The sequence below is a fragment of the Monodelphis domestica genome, chromosome 7, assembly GCF_027887165.1.
Source record: "Monodelphis domestica isolate mMonDom1 chromosome 7, mMonDom1.pri, whole genome shotgun sequence".
NCBI lineage: Eukaryota > Metazoa > Chordata > Mammalia > Didelphimorphia > Didelphidae > Monodelphis > Monodelphis domestica.
The window spans coordinates 14,013,466-14,037,171 of record NC_077233.1 but is presented as its reverse complement, the minus strand read 5'-3'; the positions used below and the strand labels follow the sequence as shown (position 1 = coordinate 14,037,171).

Genomic DNA, 23,706 nt, shown 5'->3' with positions numbered 1-23,706 from the left:
GGCAAGTCACTTGACCCCCATTGCCTAGCCCTTACCACTCTTCTGCCTAGGAACCAATACCTAGCATTGATTCTAAGACAGTAGGTAAGGGTTGAAAAAAAAAAAGATTTTAACTCAAGAAAATGAGTCTTCCTGACTCCAGGGCTATCCACTGTGCCACTTAAATGCCCTGGAAATGTCAAAGTGATCAGTAATAAATCTGCAACAATTCTATTTGTAATAAATCTGTAACAACTTTGTTTAAGCAAAAACACATGCCAATGAATGTCTAAGAGCAGTCGTCAACAAGTACATAGGATAGAAAAGACAACAAACTATTAATGAACTAGCTTTTAAATTATACTCACACCAATAATGGTATAGTATCCGCTTTTTTAAAAACACCCTTGCATTCTGTTTTAGTATCAATTCTAAGACAGAGGAATAGTAAGGGTGAGGCAATTAGGGTAAAGTGGCTTGCCTAGGGTCACCCACTGAGGGCAGATTTGAACCTAGGTGCTCCTGACTCCAGGCCCAAAGCTCTATGCACTATGCTACCTAGTTGCCCCCAGGATTCACCTTTTGAAAACAAACAGTGATTCACATCAAATGAAACACATTCACTAATAAGCTAGTGGGGAAAAAAACTGTTTCTATTTAAACAATGTATGAATGAATACATAGTCCTAGAACCATAACAGTTTAGAACTGGGAGGAAGGGTATACCAGGCTTTAGCCAACTATGGTCTCCAAGCCAGGCCACTTCCTTTCTGAATAGTCTACAAAATAAAGAAGGATTTTTACAGGGTTGTTTTTTTTTTTTAAATCAAAAATGGGCATTTGACCTGATGTAGCCCACAAGGCTGTAGTGCCAACCCCTATCCTAGCCATCACTTAAACTGATATCCTGATTTTATATATAAGGAAACTGAGGCCCAGAAACGCTGGAGTGATTTGTCCAAAGGCCCATCCCTAGGACTTATTTTTTTAAACTTACAGTTCTATAGGTCTCTGCTTCTTGCTGTAGGTCCTGAAGCTTGTTCTCACTTTCTAAGAGTAAAGCTTTTTTCTGCAATTCTAATTCTTCGAGAGCTAAGGATTCTTGCTGCTCTTTTTCTTGAGTGGTCTTCAAATATTCTGTTTGGTTATTTTCCTGTGGCAAAAAACCAATAATCATTAGCCATATTGCATCATGATAGAACAGGAAAATCAATCCTCATTAATGTTAAAGAGAGAAACTTGTCTGAGTTCGTGGAAATAATGCAGTAAAAGATATTTTTGAAACAAAGACAATTACTTTAGAATTGGTCTAAACAAACAGTAATGAGCTTCAATAACATGAAACACTTGCCAGCACCCAGTGTTTCTAAGTGCTGTCTTTTCCATTTATACTTACACTGCTGCTTATATGTCAATAACCACCTCTACTTTGCTTGAAAACCATTTTCTTCAATAGGCTGCCACTTCCCTTCTGATCCTGCTTAAACTGCTCACTGGAGTAGTAAGTACTTTTCATTTGCTTAGTAATAAGGCCCGTTTCCCATTCTAGGAATCAAAAACTTAAGCCAGACACTGTCCCAATTAGCACAGATTCCAAATTATTGAAATCCAAATTGATGAGGGTTTTAGGCATAACAAAGTAAAGTAACAACCAAGTACCAGAAGAAAGATAATAGCACATACACCAAGTCTTTTTAAGACTCTGATAACTGCAGATGAGGAAAAAAAGAATGATGACCACTGGGGATCCTGACAAACAATCAACAGTAAAATTAATTTACTTTTCCTTCTGTGTTCTATTTTGCTGAAACAAGAAAACAAGAGCTTTCCCAGGCTATTTTAGCAAAGCTTTGTCTGAAAGTATCACTATCACATGAAGATTATCATCACAGCTGTAGGATCATGGCTTGTTCATAAATTCTTCCTGGTAGCACAGCTATTATCTAGGAACTTAAAAGGTTTTCAAAAATACAATCAATAGAGATGTGAGCTCAATGACATGGATACTCCTGCAAAAGGAGTCCCAACACACGGATGCCTTCTCAGCCACAGTAGCAGTTATCTCCTTTCTTCTGCACATCATAGAGAATCCACCAAATATACTGAAAGCTTCCTCTAACATTCCTCAGCACCAGGGTGCCAGCAAAGCAAAAGCCCATCCCTCTATTGTCCCTCACTAATATGACCCACCAGCCTCCTTTACCTATCAGACCCTTCCTTCCTGAAGAGTACCCGAAAGGCTATTTCTTAAGCACTGGTCATCCAGAGAGACCCCAGAGCTCACTCCCATCATCATCTTTCCAGTGCTCTCTGGGCCACCTGCAGCCCAATTCCTTAGACTGGGGTTTCCAAAGAGAACAATTATACTGAAAAAATGGAAGACTGTACCAGGGAGTACATCTTGGAATCACTAAAGGATCTCAGTGTTTTACTGATCCCAAAGTTCACTTCACCATGCTGCTTCTCAAGGGTCACAGAGTGTTTTAGAGAGAGTGGCTGTGCTAGGAGAAGTCTAGCTTTAAATACTGCACCTGACATTTACTAGCTGGGTGACCCTTGGCAAGTCGCTAAGACTCCCTGGATCTCAGTTTCCTCATCTGTAAAATAAAAAGATTGAACTAGATAATCTCTACAGCCCCACTGAGCTCAAAATCTATGACCTAGGACCCTTTTTTTAATTGAAGGAGAAAATATAAGGAAATACAACAGAGACACAAATAGGGGAAACTGTCAAGTCTTACATTAGGGTTCACAAGTCCTGCAGAAGAGACATGTTTATACACAAGTTGTTCCAAAAAGAAAATTGAGGATTTGGGCAGACTTCAAATTCAATAAAAGTCAATGCTAGGGGCTACCTTAGGAGAGGAGGACTGGTTTACAAGAATTAAGTTGGGACAGCTTTGATGCACTTGGTCCTAGTCAGACCACATCTAGATGCCACATAGGTCTCAAGGATGAAACTGAGAAGCTGAGCAGTGTCTTGGGTAAAGCACTTATGGGGTGGTAAAGGCCTTGAGACCACATCATATGAGCATCAGTTGAAAGAAATGGAATGTTTAGCCTGAAGAAGAGAAGTCTACAGGGAGCCATCATAGCTGAGGAGTTCGAGTACTTAAAGGTCTATCAAGTAGAGGACAGTTTTGTCCTTGGCTTTGTGGCCCAAGAGGGCCAGATTAGGAACTCTATGAGTGAGAAGTTATGAAGACACCAATTGGGTTTGAGATCAGGACAAAGTTCCTGAAAGAAGTTCTGTAAAAAGCAAAATGGACTGCTTCAACAAGTGATGGTTTCCCCTTCACTGAAGGTCCTTTATACTAAGAGTAGATAACCACCAGTTAAGGATGCTATAATGATATGAGAAAGAAGAAAGGGTTGCTAGGGTGTCCCTTCCATTCTCCAATTCTCTAAGTCTGTGCCTGAAATATAGATGCCCAGAAATAGAAGGTACTCCTAAAATGAGAGCCCTTTGAAAGGAACGCACTTGAAAGGGATTCCCAAAAAAGAATTGGGCATAAAACAAAATACACATCTATTTGGAAGAAAGCTGCTGCTTTCAATCAAGGTAAATATTTTTAAGATAAGATGAAGAGTCCCATTGGCAAATACTCTGCAAATCTTATTTTCTGGCTAGTTCTACCAAGTTCCCTGCTACCCTCAATGTCCCATCCACAATAACAATATAATTGTATAACATCAAGAAGGGACAATGGGGACATTTACTTTAAGCAAAAGAATGGTTATCTGAATTCCCCACCCTCCTCCCCCTTCGTGGTCTCTACATATCACAGTGGGGAAATAGAGAGCAGATATTTCACTACCCTATACCATTCCCACTGCTCTTACATAGCCCCAAAGCATCTTTCCAATCTGCTCTGCCACCTTCATTCCACAATCTTCTTCATGACCTTGAACAGACCCCTGAAAACTGGGAACAAATACTAATTTCACACTTTTCATCCTGCTTGGTCCAGAAAATGGGCTGGGTCCCTAGAAAAGGTTCCTGACTTTCTCTCCTATACACAAATGACTAAAAGCTACCCACGGCCACTGTTTTAGAAATGGAGGACATTCAGAGCAGCATTCAGCCCTGGGGCATTCCCTCTCTGAATGGCAAAGCTCACACACACCACTACTCAAGGGATCCAATACCACCATCCCCTCCACCACATCTACTTGATACTCCACTCCAGAGAAGTCCCTATCCAGCAGCAAGGAGCAGTCCTGTCCTCATAAATCTCTAAGGAAAGGAAGTGGAGGTCAACTTGGTCTAACTACTAGCTCCTCAGTCTCTTTCACAGAGTACTACATTTGTCTCCAAGTCAAGTTGGAAGAAAACAATGTCCTATACCAAACTAATAGGGATATTGCTTTTCATTTTCAAATCTATTTTGACAAGTGTTAATTTTTGGTACCACCATATCACAAACAAAATGATTCTCTTTTGTTAAGTCAAATGATCATTTTCATCTTCCCTCTTTTGCTTTCCTCTTTAAAATTAAGAAAAAAGACCTATTAAAAGCTCATAAAAGTTAAATAATTTATTCAGAATACTCTAAACTCATCAGAAATTATTAAGAAATAGAGTATTCTACATAAATCAATTTTTCCAATAACCGAAGTTTGCCCTTTTAAGCACTAAGCCTTATAATAAGCATTTTAAAAATGGAAATCTTTCTAAACAATATCACCTATTTCTTGGCTTTATTAAATGGGAAATTGAACATCACTTTAACACTGTTCTGATGCCTCAGTCTTGATGAGGTATGAAGGGCTGTTACAGTAAGAGGTCTAAAATTGCTAGTAGAAATTTGGATTTGTTGTGAATCGATCACTCTCTCTATGCCATCAAGCCCCCTCCCAGACTTCTGGTAATCTGCTCTGCAGGGAAAACCAAGTAACTGAACTTGTAAAGATGTTCTCATTTTTAGACAATTTAAAATGAACAGCAGCTTTGTCAGAAGGTGTGAAAGAGAATTCTTTACTAAGGACCTCACTAGATTGTGAAGACAGGATTAACTCTCCTTTGTCTACCTTTTGATTGAATCAACACAAGCTTGAACTAAGTGGAGGAGCTACAAAACTACTTGGTGAATTCACACCCTCAGAAACTCAATTATCCAGGAGGAGTATTCACCTCTCCAGAAGGAGAGTTTTAAAAAATTCATACCTTTAGGTAAGAACTTGAGTTTCAGAAGGTAAGAACTTAAGCTTCAGAAGGTGAGAAGTCGATCCCACAGACTCTGCCCCCCTGGGCAGTGCTAGACAATTTGGAAACTGTGATTGGCCCCTGTGAAGAGGGGAAGGGACAAGGAGCCATCTGAAGCCTTCTAGAGATAGTCTTCTGACTGGGGAGAGTCTTCGAGGGAGCTTCGCTGGAGACTGTGGCTTGAATCCCAGGCTTGGAGCTCGGCTTCCAACTTAAGACTGACTACTTCCTTGGGTGAATTAAAAGGGCTGACTCCTCTCCTAGTTTCTGAAGAGACTAGTTTCTATCTTGGAGGAGGCCTCAGTGGTTACTCACTACTGGCCCTCCTGGCTGAAGACTTGTATAGGTATTTTCTTAAAACTCATATTTCTCTACTTTATTGTTTCTCCTCTATTTTGTAAATAAATTTATGACTTGAGATATAATAAATATTGCAACCACATAATGTCATAAAAGTATAGTCCAACCATTAATTTTCACCTTTACAAAAGATTCCCAGAGCTCACAAGCTTGTTCATTTCCTTTCAGTTCCAGATGAAGATGAAGGTCTGATTTCTGGATAATTGTGATCTCACAGACCAAACAAAGAATACTGATGCTATTGTGCTTAATTACAAAAACCAACATGGCCAATACTTACAAGAGCTGCTTTCAACCGCTTCTGGAATTCTTCTTCTCGAGCCTGAAGTTTCTCATTGAGCTCCTTCTCCTTGTTCACAAGTTCGTCAGCATACATCTTCTGTAGATGAGCAATCTTCTCTTCAGATGTTTTCTGAAAATCAGTCAAATAGGTACAGTTAAAGTCCCCTGGAAAGTAATATTCACTGTGTTGAACTAGAGTAATGATGAAAAATGTGCAAAAGTCAAATTATAGGGAGCAGCGAGGTCAGACAATGGATAGAGAGCCAGGCCTGGAGAAAGAAGTTCCTGGGTTCAAATCTGTTCTCTATGACCTAGCTATGTGACCCTGGGCAAGTCACTTAACTCCCATTGCCTAGCCTTTAGCACTCTTCTGCCTTAGAACCAATATAGTTTTGATTTTAAAACAGAAAGTATAGAGGTTGTTTTTCTTTTAAAAGCCTGTCATATAAAAACAGAAAATAAGGGAGTTTGTGCACTGTGATCTCAGCACAGAGCAACAATTCTAGATGATAGGTACAAAAGCCCCCACAATCCTGGTCACACTGAGTGGCAGAGCTTTCAGCAATAAAGGAGACAATGCCACTGTCTTCATTCCCAGTCCTCAGAGAACATCTAAAGACTTGTATTTAGTTCTGGGCAATCCATTTGAAAAGGACATTGATAACAGGGAAATGTGTCCAAAGGAGGACAACCAAGATGGCAAAGGCTCATGAGAATCAATTAAAGAAATAAAGGGCATTTAGGCTAGAAAAGAGAAAACTCAGATATGTGCCAAGCCCACATACACCTTTTAAGCACTTAATGTGTGTTACATACTGTGCTCAATGCTCAGAATACAAATACAAGAAAAAGGCAAATATTGCCTTCAAGAAGCTAATATTCTAACAGAATTTTAATACCACACACAAAACAAAGCTGAAAGGAGGAGACTAAAGGAAATGTCCAACCCCCATTGCAAGTCAGAGAAATAGTCTAAAGGATCAGGAGTAGCGTTCAGAGACAAATGGCCTCACACTGACTCCTGACTACATTAGTCTCCCCAAATATCCCTTATTCTATCAACTCCTGTGGCTCAAATATAATATCTTCAGCCTCATAAAGTTCTCCACAACCTGGTCTTCTCCTACCTTACCAGTCTTCATACATCTTACATGCCAAAATTCTCTTTGATCCAGTGATTGCAGCATCCTTACTGTTCTTCAGACTAGACACTCCATTTCCCAATCTCATGCATTTTCTTTTTTTAAATAAGTCATATTTTTCTTAATAAGCAAAAATCCACTTTCTCTCCCTTGTCCCCCCAACCCAAATGGCAATAAGAAAAAAGAAAAATAGGACACCTCTTATGAACATGTTTGATCAAGAAAAACAAATTTCTGCATTCCACGTAAAGACCTAAAAACAAAGTAAATATCCACCAATCAGGGAATGACTGCTAAACAAATTGTGGCACATGAATATAAGAGGTCTGACCGAGGACAAAGTCTGAACAGTGTTCCCCAGGCTGAGCTCTAGAAGCTTCTAACTTGGATTGGGATCTGAACAAGAGATGACCACTGCTATATTTGGCCCCTCTCAGCCAGGTGAAAAGAAGTTCTGTGTTCCAGAAAGAACTACAAGTTTGCCTTTGCTCTGGAAGTTGTCCTATTCACAAGCCAGAAGCTAGAACTGAGATGTTCTGCTTCCTGGGACATGAGCTGCTACTTACTTCTGGTCCTCCTCCTCAGTCCACCTGCTTTCATGTGGTCTTGGTCTATGACTTGGAACTGGGTAGCAGTTCACCACACTGAGGTGCCCAGGTTCAGTTCTGAGACTTCCTCTTACCTTGGACTGCCACCCAGCCTCAGCCAAGGCCCTAGAGGGCTCTTTAACTGTTCCTGGCCACGCCTGTGCTGAGTGTCCACAAGTCATTCTAACTGTCTCCCTGTTCCTACCCGACCCAGAGTCATTTTTCTAGAGCTGTCTGGAGGATGGCTGAAGAGGCTTTTTGCTGCACTTCTTCCTGGTATGCCACTATCTTGACTCTGCACTTTGTGGGCATTTTCGATGGTTGGCTTTCTGGGCCTGGATTTTTCTACCTCCTACCTCCACACTTCCTAGTTTCTCTGGTTTCCTTCGAGTGTTAGCCAATCTGATGTGCTCTCCCACAAGGCCAGTGCCTTCCCTCTGCTAATCATCTCCAATGTATTCTGTATATCTCACTTGTTCGTAGCTATTTCTGAGTTCCATGACAGCAGAGAGTGTCTTTTGCTAGCACACAATAAGAGGTGCTTATTGATTTACTGACTGAAGAGAGAATGCAATAATATATTCTCTGAATGGCTAAAAAGAATGGCTTGTCAATGCCATGTAATACTGCCAAAAAGAGTAGCAAACTCTTTCTATAAAATATAGAGGCACTGCATTATGATCAGCTAGGTGGCACAGTGGACAGAGCTCTGGCCCAAGAGTCCGGAAGACTCTTCTTGAGTTCAAATATGGTCTCAGACACTTCCTATGTGTCAGCCTGAAAGAGTTCACTTAACCTTGTTTGCCTCCACTTCCTCACCTGTAAAATGAGCTGGAGGAGGAAATGGCAAACCACTCCAGTCTCTTTGCCAAGAAAACCCCAAATGGAGTAACAGAGAGTCTGACAACTGAAATGACTCAACAACAACAATAACATTATTACAAGGTAACAGGAAAAAATAGTTGGACTGAAGTCAAAGAAGCTAAGTTAGATTCCCAACCCCTGCTACTTACTCTCTTCTCTCTGTCTTAGTTTCTCCAACTGAAAAGTCACTAGGTTAGATGAAAATGGGTCTTTAATATCTTCTTATAGCTCTAAATTTATAACATTTTGAACACTTTGTATTCAAAACTAATAACTATAAAGTTTATGTAGCACTTACTAGCTTACAGAAACATTTATCTAAAAATACTTTAGACCTACTAAAACAATAAGTACAACCATTCTGGAAAACAATTATATAAAGTTCAAGTCCATACCCTTTGACAGATACGACTGCTAGGCCTACCTACCCCAAAGAGATCACTGACAGAAAGAAAGGCTTCAAATAGACCTGAATATTTAAAGCAAGACTATTTGTTATTATAAAGACTAAAAACAAAGTAAATATCCACCAATCAGGGAATGCCTGCTAAACAAATTGTGGCACATGAATATAATGGAAGAAACAATGAGAACAAAGAATAAAAAGAAGCATGTAAGATTTACTCCAGGCTGCTCCACAAATAAGATACCGTTTCTCTCTAGCAGTTCCCCATATCCAGAATACTCTCCTTCCTCAGCACTGCCTCCTGGTTTCTTTCAAGTCCCAACTAAAATCCCATTCTTTATGGAAAAGTTTTCCAATGTCTCTTAATTCCAGAGCCTTCCCTCTGTTCATTATTTCCTATTAACTGGTCATATACTTTACTTTGCATATTTGTTCAGATGTTGTCTTCCCCATTAGATTGTAGCTTCTTGAGGGCAGGGTTGTCTTTTGTCTCTTTTGTATTGCCAGAGCTTAGCGGAGTATGCACTTAATAAATGTTTATTGATTAAATGATCATAAAGATTACAACAATGTAATGGAAAAAACACAAAACAATTGAAAATAAAAGTTACAAAATTATGAAAACAAACTTGAGGAGGCAGCTGGGTGGCTCAATGGATGGAGAGCCAGGCTGAGAAATGGGAGGTCCTGGGTTCAAATGTGACCTCAGACACTTCCCAGCTGTGTGATCCTTGGCAAGTCACTTGACCCCTATTGCCTAGCCTTTACCACTCTTCTGCCTTGGAGCCAATACACAGTATTGATTCCAAGACAGAAAGTAAGGGTTTAAAAAAAAAAACTTGGCTCCAAAAAAAAATACAAGAAAAAAACTTCCTACAGCTCCTTTGTCTTTGAGGTCAAAGTTACCAGGGGTATGATATTAGAAACAATAGCTGATTTTTTCCCCCAAAAAGGTAATTAGTTTTACTCCCCCATTTTCTTTGTATTTTATTTTAATTTTTTTAATGATAAGGAATGGATCTCTGGCAGAAGAAATGGCAAGGCATAATGGAAGAAATCTGAATCATATAACAAAAGATACCCAAAAATCTAGTTTTAAATTATATAAAAATGTCAGAATACGGGGGCAGCTGGGTAGCTCAGTGGATTGAGAACCAGGCCTAGAGACGGGAGGTCCTGGGTTCAAATCCGGCCTCAGCCACTTCCTAGCTGTGTGACCCTGGGCAAGTCACTTGACCCCCATTGCCTAGCCCTTACCACTCTTCTGCCTTGGAGCCAATACACAGTATTGACTCCAAGACGGAAGGTAAGGGTTTAAAAAAAAAATGTCAGAATACAATCATAAACCTAGATTGTTATAGTGTTAGTTACTGACAAGTTATCATTCATTTCTCTTTTACATGTTTATTTTATTGATGATATACAAAATAAGATTTCTAAGCCATCAGTATTGATTTTTAAGTCCTTGTAAATCAAATCAATGAACCCTTATTCTTACCTTCAGAATGTCTACAACTTCTTGTTTAACCCGGCTTAGCTCCTGTTGCAGATTTATGCGTTCTTCCTCACTTGTTTTTTCAATTGCTTTTATCTGTTCATCCATTTCTGCTTTCATTTTTTTCCGGGCTTCTTCAGTTTTTTGTGCTGTGCTCAAAGCTTTTTCGAGTTCCTCAAAAGCTAGAAAGAAAAAAGAAAACAGCTCAGGAAATAACAATCCCTGCAGCTCATGGGAAAGGAAGAGAGAGACGCAATAGCAAGGTAGGGGAAAAAAAACCAATGGTCAGAGTTTAGAGCCGAGGATACATCTCTTTTTAGAGCTGGACAAACAAGACCTAATGAGTGGCCAGTAACTCATGATGACTATTTTGTGTCTGGCTCTCTCTTTCCTTCAATAAATTGTGAAATAACTATTTTAATGATTATCTATGACCATTTAACTATAAATACTCGTACCAGACACTAATCCAATACAAATAAGCTTGGAGAGTATTCTCACTTCCCTTTCATTCAGTTCAATAACAGTGCTAAGAAGAAGCAATGGAGTACAAGTCACTTCAACTCTGGTTTGGGTTGCTGATGAGGACTGTTTCCTCGTCTCCCTAAACACTACTCAGGCGCCTGTTCTGTAGAAGGCACTCTGCTCGATGCAGAGGACACTAGCAAAAATGGAGAACATCCTGCATCCCAGGAGTTTACACTCCACTGGACATGACGATGAATAATCACTGCCCATAGCAGCAAGTATGAGGAAAACAGTCGCTAAGACTGGGATAAAAAGACTTAGATCTAAAAAGGGGAAAAGACAATGGAAGTGGGAGTGAGGGGGTTTACCACTGGCAAATGGCAATGTCTGGAAGCTACTGGTCCTTTTTTTCTATCCTGTTTAACATAGATGTTGTGCCACAAAGATGATGAGGTACCTTCTACAACAGTACCTAAGTCACACACTGGAAATAAACCAGGAGAGCCCAGTAAAAGTATGAGAGTTTGGGATGACATACTTTTGTTGAAAAAAAAAAAGGTATTCTCAATATTAAGTGGATTTTTCAACCACAAACACTTTGAAAAATCTCAGAACCTATAAGAATTTAAAAGTTAAAAGGTGCCCCTTTCTTAAATTTCTAAAACTCTCCAGGCAGAAGTTTTCTTACAGCTGGGGAACAATATGATATAGAAGGAAAAGCCTTAGACTGAGTCTCAGAGAAACAGAGTCTCAGTTCAACTCCCTTCTGCTGCTATGATGATGGGCAAATCATTGAGTCTCATTGGAGCCTCATATTCCACATCTACAAAATGGGAAAAACAACTATCCTCTCTAGTTCACTAGATTCTTGTGAAGAAAATCCTTCAACAATAAAATCCTCTATGTTGTTATTCTGCTAGTCCTTTTTTAAACATCTGATATATTTAAGGAACCTCTAGAGTAAGCCTCAATAACTGTGGTACTATCAATTTGAACCCAAGAGGACAGAAATGTCTTAAAGAAAAGGACAATTTCATTTGTGCCTCTGGACCCTCCAATAACTAGCCTGGAGGTTGGCAGACAGTACATTTTCAATATGCTTAATAAATGGAAATGTTTCAATGAAATATGACTTCCTTTCTACATTATGATGTTAATCAGACCTAACTGGCCTGTCGCCAATAATGTAAATTTTAATGCTAAAAGGGGCTTTAGTCTAGCATAAATTCATTACTTTACAAACAAGTCTTCAATAGCCTGTCCTTTACTAACTGATGAGTTTTGCCTTTTTAAAGCAAATAAGGTCTTCTGTTGTTTAAGCAATACTCCTTACCCAGCAATATTCTAAAACCTAAGATGAAAGATGATGAAGGATCAAGGAAGTGAACAGAAATTCCCAGGCCAATTACTGGCAAAGTCTGATACTCTGGCAAAACAACACATCATCTGAACCTGGCACACAAACCCTCAATTTATTCTGTCTTCACTCCGCTTTAATATAAGCTTATCAAAGGGGCACTAAAAAACTAACTCTGTGTGTACATAAAAAGACATATTCAAAATTTATTTTGGACTATATATTTGGTTACTTCCCTAAGAAAATTATTTTCAAGTACTTAGCATCATGCCCAGTACATAGTAGGTGTTCAATAAATGTTAACTGACTGCTATAAATTACTAATAATTTATTCATTAACAAGAAATGTCCCACTTCATAGACTTTATGAATCCTTAGATTCATGACATGAATGTAGTTTTCTTTATAATCAGTCTGTTTCAGAATATTCTAAAACTCCTGACTCTTGTTTATAGATCCCATAACAACTGTTTCCATTGCTAAAAGGAGTAGTAGTTCCTGAATTTTTATAGAATTCATCTGTAAAAAAGGATCAAAGGACAGGAAGAGAAGACAGTGCATCAGCCCACATTGCCACAGGCCCACCCGCTCACATGCAGAAGGGACAGCTGTCTCACCACAATCCCAGCACACCACCAGCAGGAAAGCTAATATGACTAGCAGAATGTCACAAGAATGCATTTTTTTCTTTCAAAGTAAAACTCTATGTATCTCAGGCAATCATTATTTTTACAAGAACATTAACAAGATAATTTGTAGAAAAAACTAACATAGCAAGTAATAAGCAAACTTGTAAAAATTTAAATTTGTCACCAGACAGTTAAATACAACATAAATTTTTTCTTATTCCCATCCCATTTCTCTTCTGACCCCACATTAAGATATGGTTTATTTAAGTATATGGGAATAATAAAACTCTAAATTGGCCAGCCAGCCAACTCTGCAGCACACATGTCCCAAGGGGGCCCATGAGATAACTTTTAGTGACATGCAACTAGAGTTTTGAAAAAAGTGTCTTGTCTTTGGTACCCTTGAAACACTGACTATTATAGTTCTCCCAACTCCTATGGCCTAGGTCAACTATTTGTTAATTAGGGACGATAAAGGCTTAACGCACATGTAGTGACCCTATGGGAGATCATTAGAATTCTTGGTGAAGGGTGGGAGGGTTAATGTTGACCTTCTTCTCATCCTGGCTCTATTCTTATCATAGATCCTGAAACTTGAAGGAGTCCTATATAATCCCATCCTGGATCTGTAAATAAGCTAGTGATGCCTGCCACAAAGGATAGCATTTTAAAATGTAGGAACAGGGGGCAGCTGGGTAGCTCAGTGGATGGAGAGCCAGGCCTAGAGGCTGGAGGTCCTAGGTTCAAATCTGGCCTCAGACACTTCCCAGCTGTGTGATCCTGGGCAAGTCACTTGACCCCCCCCCCCTCCCCATCGCCTAGCCTTTACCACTCTTCTGCCTTGGAGCCAATACACAGTATTGATTCCAAGGCAGAAAGTAAGGGTTTTAAAAATAAAATAAATAAAATATAATGCAGGAACATCTCCCTGGAAAACATGCTGATGTCTAAACTAAATCTGCTGTTATTAATCAGATTTTGATAATATATGCATATTTTGCCTTTGACCATACCAAAGAGGCTGTGTAATAGCTAGGACAGATAAGTAGCAATTAACAAAATAACAGTAAAGAGGAAAAATTAATATAAATGTAATATCTCAGATAAGACTTGGCAGTCTAATAAAATGTTTTCATATATACTATTTAAGTTGGTCTTTAAAACTAACCCTGTGAGTCAAAAGTAAGGATCCCCAGATATTCAGTCAGCATGCTCAGGAATCACTTCTTGAGTAAATGGCTAGCGTGTGAAGCCAGCTGGCATAAATGAAAATGAGGCAATGCTACCATCCAGGGGTAAAAACTGTACAATGCAACAGATAAAATTAGGGCCTCCAAGTTGGTATTGAAAAAAAATTCTGAGGTAACAATGCAACTTTTTACCCCCAAAAAAATTCTGCCTTCCAACCACCATCAAGGCAGAATATTCCTATTATAAGTTTTGTATTTATAACATTCTTCAAAATAGATGCACGTGTATAATATTTCTATGGGCTATTCCTGTTTCCTCTGAAAATTAATCTAAAATTCAAAGTCCAGAAAAATATCTATCACCCAGACCTGAAAAAAATGAGGCTGCCTACTAAGTGACAAACTGGAAGATATGACCTAAGATGGGAAAATTTTTTTTATCCTACTACTGTTTCAGATGAATGATTCAAGTGAAAATTATTAGTGAAAATGTTATTATCAATATATTTGCAACCTATTTGTCATGGCGGGGTGGGAGATGGCTGTCAAATTAACAAAAGAATATTTATACTACATTAGATACCTTGAAATTTTAAAGTTAAAGGCTACTCATCTAACAAATCAAAACTGAAGAAATATAGTTGGTTGAGATGAAATAAAATGCAATTCATCCAAAAAAAGTCTGCATGTTGCTGTATTACTAACCTTCTTTTCAAAGCACTATCTAAGCACCACCCTCTATGTGAGGGGGGTGGGGGGGGAAGGGGGGCAGAATATACTCAGCAAGTTCACTGGTATGTATTAACTGAATTTTAAGCAAATATTAAGATTTAAAACAAATAAAGATTTCTTAGTTTAACGAGTTATTTTTTGATACCACTCCAATTTTTATTTGTATTGCCTGAGAAGCACAGAATTTTCTTTATAAAGCCTATTCCAAGCACCCAGCATAAGAAAAATTAGCCCTTACCCCAGTCCTGTTCATACAAGGCTTGGGAAAGGCACCATGATTCACTTATTGGCATGTTTGGATGCACAAAAATAAGATGATTGGAGAGATTTAAGGCTACAAAAATACAAATTGGCTGCTAATCACATAATTAAAATTTAAATACAAACATTTACACATGCACAAATTATATACATGACTTTAACATCAGTGAATGTAAACTCTTATTTTATTTAAAAGGCCATTGTTCATGGCCTTTTGCTGGCTTTAACTCTTAGGATCCTGAGCCAAACGTGGATATGCTGAATCGAAGTACTCTCAGAAGGATATCCATTACTGATCTGAAAGGTCTGCACCAAATAAATAAAGATACAAACAATCCCAGCCCCCATGAAGAACGGCAATAAAGAGCAGTGAATGTTGTGAGCTAATATCAAGCTCAGCCCATTTTATAGCCCAGACAACTCATAGCATGGCAAGGGTAGAGGAAAAGAAGTTACATGTTAAAAACAGATGGAAATCTTGCAAAACAACTCATCCGGATCATATTCTTCATTGAAAAGGAGCATTTTGCATAATCATTCTAACCATGGAAACAAATTTAAGTTACATGGCCAGTATCATACTATGAATGAACCAGAGTTAAGAGTAACAACCATAAGGACTAATATCGATTTTCAAAATATACGCTGGGAATAACAGGGGTTCTGGATGAATTCTTGAGTCATGGTAACATGATTATTCTTTGCTGGTGGGAGTTTTGGGGTACAATGACTTCATATAAAGTCTGCTAATTAACAGATGCCATAACTTACTATGTTACTCTTTACTCCTGGAAAATACATTTAATGCTTCCTTCTTCTACATTCATTACTGCTGAGCAGAGCCATTCACTTTTAAACAGAGCACACCAAAAAAATGAAATTCCAAAAAAACAAAATGCATGGCAGTTTTCCAATTTCAAAGTAGTACTAATGAGTTTACAGCACATCCATTTACACATTTCTGGATTTCTTAGCTCACAGAAATATGGTAATTTAATGATTGTTGGGCTCTTCTTCAAATAGCACATCAGTCATTTTCCAGGAGGGAAAAGAATGATCCAAATCAGGAAAATAGGTCTAAGAAGACAAAACAAGACTGCCCTGCCAGGGCTAACATAGCTACCATATTCCCAAATGTTCAAGATAAATGTCATAAGACTGTAGCACTCACAAAGAGAACAAGTTGAGATTCCTGCCCTCCTCAAACACATTCATTTAGAAAATCAAGCCTAACAAACTTAGTTATTCCTATTAAAAATAATAAAGAGCAAACAAAAGCCAATTTTGAAGTTCTGAATTAGTGACAAAAAAAAGGCATTATCTGTGAATATCTACCTCAAAAGGCATATTCACTCATTGCCTTCATGTTTCTTTTTGTATATATAAAATTAAATCTTTCATAGTTGAAAGTACATTAAGAGCTGATTTCCTATTGGCAAGTTAAGTTTTCTCTTAAAAGGCTTATGGACTGTAAACTTCAAAAAACACGTTTTCTTTAAAAGTATACTTCATATATGGCTAGTCTTTGAATTTTAAGTCGGAGGACAAGGGAAGCCAACTTCTTCCAAGCTAGATGTTGCTTCCTTTTACCAGTTCTCCAATGTTCACAAAGGAAGATTTATGGTATGGAATCCCATTTCCTGTGATTGGCCTTTTCTTACTCTTCAGAAGTTAAAGAGAATCCTCCCATTTCGCTCTCTATATACAGACAGACAAACAGACAGACAGGCATAGGTAGGTAGATAGCTAGATGGGTAGGTAGATATAGACAGACAGAAAGAGAGATAGCTGCAAAAGAACATGTTTTGATTTGGAAAGCTCTGTCCAACCAATCACCTAGGGTCAGATAAAATGCAATTAGTAAGCAATGCTTTCTCAGTGCATATTTCAAACACAACATCTTCAAAAGAAAAATTAAATTCTATGCAGCCGGTCCAACAGTAACCACTGGGAGACAATAGTCCTTGACAACTGTGAATTGGAAAGACAGGCTTTTTAATTATATGCAAAGACACTCAGCTGTTTCCCAAAAGTTAGCAAATCTGTTTTAAAACATGCATACTAATTCTGACTTATGCTACATTTGTTTCATTACTCAATTCCTTTTAGAGGCACATTTACACAGGTTGATTAAAAGACACATTACCCAGATTTGATCTGACAAAGTCAATATTTATAGGAATGCCTTTGATACAAATCATCTCTCAAGGAAAAACACAAATAAGCTGATGTCTGTATTTTGACCAGGCAAAATAAGTCTGACTCTGGACTGACTCTGGTACTGGAACTCACCTGGAACAACGATGCACAAGAGGGTCGACACCCTATTTGTGGTCTGATCCTTTTTCTGATCTGCCCGTTCTCTCCTGTCTTTTAAAACCTATCCCATTTGTACTTGGGACATTTTTAAGCCATCACATTTCCCACTTTGGAAAGAAAACACTTCACTTCTCAATACTAATCAATCCTTGCCCATGTGCTTGGTCTGGCCTGGAAAGAGCAGCAGAGGAGCTGGCCAGGTGATATTCTGTTTATTTGTGTCACCTTTGGGTACCAATGTGCTTACGCTCTTCTCCTACTTCTGTCATCCTCAGGACACATTCAGGGGCTCTGGAGCAGCTAGTCATAGTTAGCCCTGCCCAAAATACATCTGCCTCTGGGATGCGACCCCAAGATGCAAGGGAGAAAAACTAAAGCAGCAGAGGTCAAAAGATCTATGATGTGGGCACTGCCTTACAGAAGAGGGCAGGACACAGCCCAGCTCCCACTCCGCATCCTCTGAAATCATTACCCTAATTCCCACTCACCTCCAGCAAAGAGCTATAGGAACATCAATTAAATGCACATAGATTCCCATTCTTTGGGCCTCATCAATAGAAGGCTAGTTCTTTGTTTTCTACTTATTATTGACTATTAATTATTGAGTATTTATCTTCTTTCATAATGACAACAATTTCCCAATATACAACTCTAACCCCCGTCTCACACACAGGTTCTAAAATTTATCCCCAAATCACTTCAAACTCAAAAGCCTCATCTCTTTCTTTCTTTCTTTCTTCCTTCCTTCCTTCCTTCCTTCCTTCCTCATTCTCACACATCATTTCTTTTCTTTAACCCCTCCCTTCCCTCCTAGAAGCAATGCTGTGCATGGGTTCTTCTTCTATGCATTTTTATCCAGTAACAAGCCCACTAATGTGCTACTCCCCACATGAGTATAGCACATCACTCTAGTACCTAATGCTGTCTTGTTCACCAGGACAAAAAGATCCATGGCTGAGGCCCATATTTCAGAAGCTCCTGAGCCCCTACAGTAGCTTGCTATCACCAGGGTATCTGGGGGCCTACAAGAATACTTCCTGACTGATTCCAGAAGTTCAGGAGAAGGTACAATCTTCCAACGATTTTCTTGGAGATTTTTATCACAAAGCATGCACAGTGAGACCCTCCCAGCTGGGTACTTCCTACAACTATATTAAAGGGTCTCTGGCTCCAGCCCCAACTGGGCAACCCTCCTCAAGACTGCTCACCGGCTTTTTCACACTTCTCTTTCTGTTCTCGGAGCTCCTCTCCCTGGGTAGTCATCTGCTTGATTCGACCCCGAAGCTGAGCAATCTCTTCCTCTTTCATTTCCAGTGTTTCGTGCATTTGACGCTTGGTCTCTGCTATCACCATTCCCTGAGAAGCATTTGAAAACTTGTGATATCAGCCATGGCATCAAAGGCATGGGAGAAAGGGAGTATGAACTTTGATATAAAGCAGTCAAAACAATCACCAAAAAAAATTCATGCCTTAGAATAAATAGCATATCAGGACAAAGGACACTCTATGTACCTGAGCAAACATGATAGAGCTATAGGCCTACTCCTGCCCAGAGGAGCTGCTAATAAGTCTTTTTTTTAAACCCTTATCTTCTGTCTTAGAATCGATGATAATTATCCATTCCAAGCAGCAGAGCAATAAAGGGTAGGTAATTGGGGTTAAGTGATTTGCTCAGGGTCACTCCTAAAGAGTAACTCAAACTCATTGGTTTCATTTCCTTAATATACAATGCCCATTTGAATACTAAAAAGAAGTAACTATATCCTCAAAGACTTAAAATATAACTACAATTCAAAGAAATACTAAATTAAATTCTATTAATACAAATGTTTATGATAAAAAATGACCAACCGGGGTTGACTGAGGTCAAAAAATCACTGATTATCAGAATTTCATAAATAACACTAGAGCTAAAGGTTAGAGAGTGAAATAAAAATACACCTTCACATTCTGCGTACTCTGAAGCTACCCAAGACCTGTACCAAGCTACCTCCCACCCTGACTGATACTGTTTAAAGACATTTCATTGTTCATTTACCTTATCCTGTTCAAGCTGTTCTATCAGGTTCTTCGCATCCCGCAACTGGGTAATCAATTTTGTTTTCTCGGCCATGTGAAGTTCCTAGGAGGTCAAAAAGGTCCATTTCCATTTTACCATTTTAGAACTTAAGGATTTCATATCAAGCAAGAACATCTTAACAGTTCAACAAATGCCATTTTAGCATAATAACACGAACATACACTTAAAAAATACATAAAGATGAATTTGATACACATAGATAATGCCAGCTATTCCTATTTTATTGGGTCACTTAAATCAACCAGTAATTTAAAATCTATTAAGTGCCTACTATGTGCCAGCCATTGCCTAAAATCCTTTCTTGCAATAACACTGCCCAATAAGCAGTCATTTATTCTCTATCTAAAGAATCCCAGTCATAGGGATCTCACTTCAGAAGAAGCCCTTTATTCCACTGAGTGTCACCCACCAAGCCTGGCAGCCAAGTAGTGTCATGGTGAAGAGGAAACAGGTCCTAAAGTTAGGAAGCTCTACCTTTCCACATCTCCATTTCCTCCTCTAGAACAGAGGAGCCCTCCGTATAGGATCCCAAGACCTTGCTGAGCCTCATTAGAAGGTTCAGGCCCACTGCAAGACCACACAGGCTCTCAGGTCTCCAAGCCCCCACCTAGCTCCTCACATGACCTCCCACAAGTCTCTTCCTCTTCCATCCTGCCAAAGTGCAATCCAACAAGTATTTACTAAAAGCCTGTTAAGCTCAAGGTAACATATACATTTTCAAGATGAAAATGAAATAGTTCCTGCCTCAAGGAATTGAAAGAATCTTTCTCACTTCTCTCCTTTTCTCTCATCAGAAGATATTACTTCTACTTGCAAATGCCTCTCTTTTCTGAGCTTATTTTCTCTCATGTCTAAAATCTCACTCTGTCACTCATCACTTCTCTTTCAGAGACCTTTAAACTCTCTAGCACTACATGGCTTCATTTCATCTGAGAAATGTTCATGTCTCCCCAATCCTAAAAAAAGCTTTTTTTCCCACTCTACTGCTCCCTTCAATTACAGGCTCAGCTCCCTAGTTCCCTTCAGTGCCCAAAGTCCAGAAAAGGTTTTGCCCCAATACCACCATATTCCCACTTGCTTCAAAGCATTAACTACTGTGCTATCCCTAAGCTGCTGAAAGGATTTGCTCAAGGGTCATCAATGACTTCATCACCAATGAATGAATGACCATCAGTCCTCTTCCTCACTCATGAACTCCTTTCCTACTGGGCACATGCATGTGGATTTCCCTGTTAGCTCTCCAGTTCAGCATGTACAAAACAAAACTCTGCTTCCCTCAAAAATGCATTTCTCCTACAAACTCCCCTCGTTCTACTGCGAGCACCACTGTTCTGGTGGTTCCCTCTGCTCCATCCCTCATATCTAAACAGTTGCAAGCCTCATCTTTCCTACCTGCACAACATGTCTCTCATCAACCACAGCATCGAAGTCCCAGCACTCTAAAAGCCTTGATTACTTCTCATCTTTTGCAAAAGACTGCAAAAAGTTCCAAAATGATCACAGCCTCCAGCAAAATGCCATCTAATTACACTTTACATATCTCACAGTTATAAAATTGATTTTTAGCCCAGGCATAAGACTGTATTTTTCTCTAACAAATTTCTTCTAATCTGATTTGGTCCAAGATTCTGTCCTGTTAGGATCTTCTGGGATCCTTACTCTTTATCCAGGGAACTGGTCATCCTGGGCTATATAACACCTGTAAATCAGATAAACCTCTACGTCAATAAAACGATATTATAACTCTAGGCCTTTATCCAAGTCACTAAAACAAATATGAACTAAGATGTGGCTGGAAGCCTCCTTCCAAGGGGACACTGAATTTCAAGGGATTCCAAATTCATGACTAGCTCATATTTCTAGAATATTAGCATAAAAGACTTCATTAACTGTGTAGCTAAAATCTGGGTCATCTCTATGTATACCCTTCCTCTATGCCAATTTAATTCACAATCAAAAAGAGGAAATCCATGCAACATGGCCTGATGCTGGTGAAATCAAACTATTTCTCTATGATCATCTCTTTGTTTCATAGACATTCACTCTGTTGTTATTGTCATTGTTGTTCAGTCCTTCCAATTATATCTGATTCTTCATGACCTCTTTTGGGGTTTTCATGGCAGATACTGGTTAGCCATTTCCTTCTCCAGATCATTTGGCAGATGAACTGAGACAAACAGGGTGAAGTGACTTGCCCACTAAGTGGCTAAACTAGTAAAGTCTGAGGCCACATATGAACTTGGAAAGGCAAGTCTTCCTGACTCCAGGCCCAGGACTCTTTCCACGGCATCACTTAGCTATCCCAGAGTTTGCTACTATTATAATGATCTAAGTCAAACTAAAGGACTGGGAGTGTGAAGACTTCATTTTCTTCCTTTTTTTAAAAACAAAGACATTTACCCTTTGCCAGTCCTAAGGTATCTCTCCTCATTGCCAGTCATCCAAAGATCACTGTGAGGCAATGAACATTTTATTAAATATTTACATGTACCAGATTCAAAGAAAGACAAAATACAGTCCCTGCTCTCAAAACAGCTCCAAATTTGCTAGGGAAATGACATGCGAAACAACTATGAATGGACGATTACACACAAGCTCAACTGGAGATAATCAACAGAAAGAAAGCAGTGGAATTAGGGAGATCAAGAAAGGTTTCCTGTAGAAGGTAGAAATTTCAGGTGCGATCTGCAGGGATCCAGGGCCAGGAGGCAAAATGAGGAGAGTGCTACTGGAGTTCTTTGTGCATCTTCCTTGCTCTATTTAAACAGCTCCTTTCCCCCCTTCCATTCTGTACGTTTCTCCCCATATCTTCAGAATTTCATGAGCTCCTCCATGCTAAACATACTTTACCTGTAAAATTCTGTGCTTTCTCTGAACCTACTGTTGGGTGTTTGCCCACAATCCAGTGCTTAAATATTTATTGGCTGAGATAAAGAAGGAGACTTCTATTTTTAACATGGCTAATGCAGAAATTTATTCTGTTTGACTGTATGTGTTTTTAAGAGAAATTTTGCTTTTCGCTCTTTCTCCATAGAGGGGATGGAGATCTAAGAATAGACGGCAGCTCAGTGTCCAAAACTACAAAGAGGTCAAAGAGGATGAGTAATGAAAAAGACCAATTCATATAGCAATTAAGCGGTCCCTGGTAACAGTGGGCAAAGTAAGCAGTATCAGTCAAGCTGTGGGCTACAATACTGTCAGGCCTTTGTTGAGGACAGGAAGGTGATGAGTATAAACAAATTTTTCTAAGAATATGATTATGCCTGGAGACAAGAGGTCCAGGGTTCAAAACTAGCCTCAAACACTTCATAGCTATATGACCCGGGGCAAGTCACTTAACTCCAGTTGCCTAGCCCTTACCGCTCCTCTACCTTGGAATCAATACTCTGTACTGATTCTAAGATAGATGGTATGGGTTTTAAAAAAAAACTTTTTTTTAAGAATTTGACCATATAAGACAGGAGAGAGATCAGATGATAATTTGAGTGGTTAACAGTCAGGAAAAGGTTTTTTTAAGGCTGGATAGCTCATCAATACATAACAAGAGCCTGGTGCTAAAAGACAAAAAGGGAAAACTTTCTCAATCATCCATGTACAAAGAGCTAGAGTAGCTCTATGTTGTTCTTGAATTCTTATCTTGTCCTTTGTGCACATCTTGTTTTTCCGAAGGGAGGGAGGGAGCATCAGTTTCTTCTTCTGTAAAGGAGGGGCAGTCATATCTGTGGTTTATCTTTGTCAAGGAGTCACTGTGAGGACTAATGAGGTGTAGGAAGCAGACAAACCTCAGGTGTCGGAAATGTCAGCTAAACAATCAGAGAGAAAGGAATAACGTACGGCATTTTTGGGAAATCAAGGCCTGGAAGAGACTGTCAAGGGAGTTTATACTTGCTACGTTTGATTCCAGAGGCAGAATCAAGAGCAATGACTGGAAGGTGCAAAGAGATAAATTAAGCTTGATGCCAAGGAGATCTCCCCAAAGAGAGCTCTCCAAAAGCAGAATGGGCATCCTCTCACCACAAAGGTCAGGTAGCAGCTTAATGACCACTTGCCTGGGATGTAATAGTGGGGATTCCTTTCAGCTATGGGCAAGATGGCCACTAAAGGCCTTTCAACCTATGAAATTCTGAGTTCCATTAATACAATATTTCACAAAAATTAAATTCTAGAAAAGTTTTCTTTTAAAATCCAAGTCTTTATTTTAATCATATTTAGGACAATCTTTCTAAAATGTATTTTATTGACACATCTCTAAACTGAAGCTTTCTTGGATGACTCTGGAGCAACTTGAACATGAATTAAGCATTGCTGAGCACCAGAGAACTGGGCTTTTAGAATTCTTGGGTTTGCCT

At 39.1% G+C, this 23,706-nt stretch overlaps 1 protein-coding gene across 6 annotated transcripts in view; it reads right to left on the bottom strand.

Moving 5' to 3' along the window:
- The window catches only part of GOLGA4 (golgin A4), a 105,145-nt gene that overhangs the window by 34,691 nt on the left and 46,748 nt on the right, over positions 1 to 23,706 (bottom strand). For all 6 annotated transcript variants that reach the window (XM_056804257.1, XM_056804259.1, XM_056804255.1 and 3 more), the window contains 5 exons: positions 19,316 to 19,399; positions 18,486 to 18,633; positions 10,325 to 10,503; positions 5,826 to 5,957; positions 977 to 1,132 (listed from right to left, as the gene is read on the bottom strand). In XM_056804257.1, coding sequence (XP_056660235.1) covers positions 977 to 1,132; positions 5,826 to 5,957; positions 10,325 to 10,503; positions 18,486 to 18,633; positions 19,316 to 19,399 — 699 coding nt within the window. The remainder of the gene's footprint in view (positions 1 to 976; positions 1,133 to 5,825; positions 5,958 to 10,324; positions 10,504 to 18,485; positions 18,634 to 19,315; positions 19,400 to 23,706) is intronic.